The sequence below is a fragment of the Myotis davidii genome, unplaced genomic scaffold, assembly GCF_000327345.1.
Source record: "Myotis davidii unplaced genomic scaffold, ASM32734v1 scaffold4, whole genome shotgun sequence".
Lineage (NCBI taxonomy): Eukaryota > Metazoa > Chordata > Mammalia > Chiroptera > Vespertilionidae > Myotis > Myotis davidii.
In genome coordinates this window covers 654,079-659,324 of record NW_006294707.1, presented here as the reverse complement: position 1 = coordinate 659,324, position 5,246 = coordinate 654,079, and the positions used below count along the sequence as shown (strand labels likewise).

At 54.6% G+C, this 5,246-nt stretch overlaps 1 protein-coding gene across 2 annotated transcripts in view; it reads right to left on the bottom strand.

Moving 5' to 3' along the window:
• Positions 1-634: 634 nt before the first annotated feature.
• DAXX (death-domain associated protein) overlaps positions 635-5,246 on the bottom strand; it is a 5,333-nt gene continuing 721 nt past the window's right edge. Inside the window, exons 2-8 of one of the 2 annotated variants that reach the window (XM_006769144.2) lie at positions 4,309-4,567; positions 3,332-4,163; positions 2,993-3,207; positions 1,999-2,233; positions 1,399-1,873; positions 1,034-1,256; positions 635-831 (exon numbers count right to left, since the gene is read on the bottom strand). In XM_006769144.2, coding sequence (XP_006769207.1) covers positions 772-831; positions 1,034-1,256; positions 1,399-1,873; positions 1,999-2,233; positions 2,993-3,207; positions 3,332-4,163; positions 4,309-4,515 — 2,247 coding nt within the window. In that variant the 5' untranslated portion in view covers positions 4,516-4,567 and the 3' untranslated portion in view covers positions 635-771. The remainder of the gene's footprint in view (positions 832-1,033; positions 1,257-1,398; positions 1,874-1,998; positions 2,234-2,992; positions 3,208-3,331; positions 4,164-4,308; positions 4,568-5,246) is intronic. The other variant, XM_006769143.2, reaches the window with a different exon arrangement.

The following is a 5,246-nucleotide window of genomic DNA, read 5'->3' as shown; positions in this document are numbered from 1 at the left end:
GCAGCCAGAGCCCCAGCTTGGGCCCCTCCCGCCGCCATCTTGCGCCGACTCCCTCCGCCTTCCGCCTCCGCTCCGCCTCCTGCCCGTTCAGCTTTAAAGGCACAGCCGGGCACCCTGCCTGTGTCGCTGGGCAATACTTGGCCGACTCAGTCACTTCTCCTTTAAACACAGTTACTTCATTACGTCTTAAAGGTACCAGGTCTCTCCCGCCGCTGAGGACTCAGGACTTGGTTTGGCCGAAGCACTCGTTCTCCTTTAATTCTGTAAGCCTGCCTCTTCCCTTGGAGCCGTGGCCATTAGCGGGTTTGCGGGATCTAAACGCCCTAGTATCCCTGAAGCCCCGCCCCCTTCCTCCGGGCCTGGATTGGCCAAGTAACCTTGAGTGGGCCCCTGATTGGCCTCTTTACTCCTACGGCTCGAAGTGGGAAAGTAAAGAGCTCAAGCACATTTTTCCAGGTGAAACTCCAGCAGAGCGGGGCTAAGGGTAGGTTAGCAAGGACAGACCCAGGGCTACCGCGGGGCCGGCCGGCAAACCCTGAGCTAGAGAACAGCTGGTGCCAATTGGTGAGAGCAGAAGGACAAAGACAGGGATGCAATAAGAAAAGAACTTTATTGTTTAATGTAAAACGTTGTGTTGTGTTTTTTTTTTTGGTTTTTGTTTTTTTAAAAGAAATACCACCAAAACGGGATTAGCTCAGTCCATCCCTTCCTCAGTCATCTGCTTCCAAATCCTATCCTCAAACATTCTGGAGTCAGGGAGTGATGGGGAGGCTAATCAGAGTCTGAGAGCACGATGACCTCCTCTGGATCGCACTGTGTGGCCACACTCATCTGCAAGTGAGTGAGACAAGAGTCAGAGAGATCTGGAATATAGGGGGAGGAGAAACATAGGGAAGGACTTATTAAAGATTAAAAATTGGGTAGGAAGAAGGAAGACAGAGGATGTGGTGAGTCCAATATTCAGATGGTGCACCTGAAAATGAACAGACACGGAAAGAGAATGAAGTCAGGAAAAACAGCCTCCCCCTCTTACCTTGAAAGTGCTAGGCTGGGAAGGTTGTAACTTGGGGGTTAGGGACAACTGGGCTGGAGATGGGCTGCAGAGGGAGCTGGTCACCAGGCCATGGCTGGGAGAGTCCACTCTTGTTGAGGAATCAGCAACTGGTACCATGGAAGCCAAAGGGGAATGTGGGCTGGGCAGGGTACATATCTTCTTCCCAGTCTTCTCATGTACTTCCCTTTGCCCTTCCACATAGCTAGGGACAGAAACAGAAGTGTAGGCAGTCTGGGACTGGAGGGAGAGTGTCAGTCTTTCCCAGCAGGCTCAGTCCCTCAGTACTCCTCTTAGACAGCCCCCTGCGATCCCTCCTTCGAGCCCCTCTTCTTCCTCCTCGTTACCTGCTTCCTAAAGGTCCTGCTCCTGTTTGCCCCTCCTTCCGAAATTTCTTGCAGGGGGGACTAGAATCTCCCCAGGTGTGAGGAGAGACACCTCCATTGAAGGAAGTGGAGGTGACCATGGCTGCTCCATTCTCCACAACAGTGGTGAGGGGGTCCTCTGATTGCTTCCTGGAAGAGGAAATGTCCCCCTCCTCAGGGGAAGGGGTGGTATCCACAGTCAAGGCTTCAATCTCGAGCTCAAAGACCTGAGACACAGGGCTCTCTTTCTCCTGGGGCACCTCCTCCGGAGAGTCTTCATTGCTTCCAGCATCTGCACTGGAGAGGGCCAGGGGTGCTTCCGACGGCGAAGATGGTAACACTGTGAGTCCTTTGTTTTGCTGCTCCCCTGAAGATCTGCTGCTCCCTTTGCTAGGTTCCAGGTTCTTTTCGGTGGAGATCTGTGGTGGGCACATGGGGCTCTGGTCTCCATCCTTATCTGAAAAAAAGAAGAGGGGAAGGGTAGCATGAGAACTAGGGGAAGAACACTGCCAAGAAGGGTCTCAAACAGGTGGCATGCCCAACACAGGGAACTGACACGTGAAAAGACTTTCCTTGACATACCTGCTTCTTCCTCCTCTTCCTCCTCCTCCTCCTGACCTTCCAGTACCAGTTCCAGATCCCCCTCTTCGTCGGAATCTGTAGTCTCCTCTTCCTCCTCTTCCTCTTCTGCCTCCTCTTCCTCCTCCTCCTCCTCCTCCTCTTCGTCCTCCTCTTCCTCACTTTCCTCATCTTCTTCATCATCTGTCTCAGCCTTGGAGGAGGTAGGGTGTTCCTGGGATGTCATTCCACTAGGGCCCTGGGGAACAAAGGAGTTTCTCTAAGAAATCTCTTGCCCTGATCAGTGTGCTCAGTGGTTAGAACGTCCAGCCTACTCACTAAAGGGTTGCAGGTTCGATTCCTGGTCAAGGGCACCAAGGACACATACCTCACCGCCCCGCCACATACCTCCCTTCCCCCCAGTAGGGGTGTGTGGTAGGCAACCAGTGGATGTGTCTCTCTCACATCACTTTCTCTTTCTCTCCCTCCTTTCCTCCCCTCTACTCTCTCTGAAGACCAATGGAAAAAATATCCTCAGCCCAGCCAGTATGGCTCAGTGGCAGAACATCAGCCTATGAACCAGGAGATCATGGTTTGACTCCCAGTCAGGGCATATACCAGGTTGCAGGCTGGATCCCCAGTGGGGGGCATGCAGGAGGCAGCTGATCAATGTTTCTATCATTGATGTTTTTATCTCTCTCCCTCTCCCTTCCTTTCTTTTTTTTAAAAAATACTTTATTGATTTTTTACAGAGAGGAAGGGAGAGAGACTATCACCACAATTACTTTAGCAAACCTGGTTCCTTTCCCTTTCTGAAATTAATAAAAATATCTTTTTTTAAAAAACCCTCAGATGAGGACTAACAAAAAAAAAAAAAAAAAAAAAAAAAGAAATCCCTTGCCTCAGAGGGTCTGGGTCTATGTTCCTTCTGCAAACTCCCCCATCAGTCACCCTAGACTCCTGCTGGCCAGAGCAGGGAAAGAACAAGATTTCTCTAAAGGGTATATCCCTTCCACACCTCACCAGAATCCAAGGAGGCTTTGGGGGGATCTGGAGAATGGGAAGAGGTGGCTTGGGGGAGCCGGGCTTTTCTCTTCTGTCTCTCGCCCTCCTCACTCTTGTCTTGCATCATCGCATATTTGGAGATGATTTCATCCAGTCGGCTCATAGCCAAGCTCCGGTTTTCCCTAAGGCGCCGGGCCAGGGCAGGGTCTGACAGTGCAGGGTCAATGCCTGTGTGGGAAGATAAAAAGTCAGAGTATTCAGCCCAAACCCAATAGAAGGGACTAGAGAGATGCCCCCTCTACCACACACCTGACATCTAAGGGTCATTGATGGGCATCTCACTAATCCCTACCTGGCCTATAATCATCTGTGAGATGACAGCCAAAGTTGTAGATGAGATCAAGGTGGCGTCGCTCCTGTAATCTGATGCCCACATCTCGAAAGGCATCTTGAGCCATGAGCTGGAGCTGCTGTCGGGGGAGGCCAAGGCTGTGCCGAACAGCTGCCTTCTCCACGGCCCGCAGCACATCTCCATAGTCAGGGAAGGTATCAGGCCCTGGCTTGTTGATGAGCCGCTCAATGCGCCTGTTAACCTCTGGGTAGCGGGTGCCACGGTAGGGAATGCGCTGCTCTATGACTCGGCCTGTCAGTGAAGAGCAGTCTTTCAGCTCACACAGCCGCCCAAAGAGACGGATCAGCTTCCGCTTCAGCCTTGCCTCCTGCAGGTATGTGGAGTCTGGGTCATCCAATTCTTGGAGATCCAACTCCTTTTCCTGCAGCCGTCGAATCTCTGCCACATAGAGCGCTAACAGTTGCTCCAAGCGCTGGATCTGCCGCCGGGAGCCACGGGTCCTTGGGGCCTCAGAGCCGGTGGTCTCGGCATTTGTGGGGTCTGAGGAGGGGTCTGCAGGAGGGTTACTCCCAGAGGGCTCACTAGAGGTGGTGGCCGCAGGGGCAATGTTCATTTTTTTCTTGGCCGAGTGAGCCTTGAGAACAGTGCAGAGCTCATTGATGTACACGTAGAGCTTAGCCGGTCGGCTCTGGGCCCGAGACAGTACCCGAGAGAGGATGTTGCAGAACTCCGCTGAGGCCAAAAACAGCGCGTGGGCACGCTGCTGCCGTTTACAGAGGAACGGGACCACATCAGGATGGTCCCCTGTCTGCGCCTTGCACAGTTCAAGGAACTGGAGGGTTCCGGGGAAGAAGGGAGGGAGAGACAAGGGAGGGGTTGAGAGAAAGAAGGCAGGTAGTGTTAGTGAAGAAGAAAGGACAGGAGAGCCAGGCAGTACCCCGCTCCCTAGGATGCATGTCTCCCCCCACAAAGCTCACCTCTTCAAAAAGCTTCTCATTCTCCAACTTGTAGCATTTCTTGCCGCCCGAACTACTGTTCCCTCCAGCCCCATGGGGCTGAGAGGAGGCAGGGGCGTCAGCCGGGGGTGAGGCCGGATTGGGGGGTGGGTGCGAGGGCCCCGGCTGCACCGCTGCTTCGTCTTCGTCATCATCATCCAGCACAATGATGCTGTTATCGGCGGCCATGGAGGATCAGATCCCCCGGAGGGAGAGAGTGCTGGGGACTTGGTAACTCCTGCTGGAAGGGGACGGGGCTTGAGGAAGAGCCTCCCCAGCGGAGCCCCCTCCCTTCAAGTCACACATCTCCCCATCTTCTCGGCTTCCAGCGACACTCAGCCCTGCCCGACGCGTCCTCGCTGCCTCTTCTCAGCACCGATCAGCACCGTGTTCGGGGCCCTGTCACAGGGAGTCCCAAGTCCCCACCCCCAGCTCCACCCCTCAGATGATATCCGGTCTTTCAGTTGCGTTTCCCCAATATTTCTCTTAATTGCCAAGTTGCCTTTTCCTCACACCCCGGGCCACTTCCTACACTGCACCCCACATCTATCTCGCCGCCCTCGGTGCGCAGACACTGGAACGCAGCCTGTCACCCCGCCTCACCTGTTCCCTCTGCCCTCCAACACGCCAGTGCACCCCTCACCCCTCCTCAAGGATCAGCCCAACTCACAAACGCCGGGGCAAAGCAGGTTCCCTCCCAACAATACACCCCCTTTCTGAATTGTCTCCCTGTTCCTCCCGGATGGGTCTCAAGCCGGGGAGTCGGGTCGGACGTGGTTCCCCTCAGGTCCCCTCCCTCTCACCGCACCCTAATCCTCCCCATTCTCTCTGCGACCGGCGGCCGATGGCGAGCCCCGCGCCGGGTTCCCCCGACTCCTCTCGGGTCCCAACCCCAGATCGGCTCCTTCCCCAAGACGAGC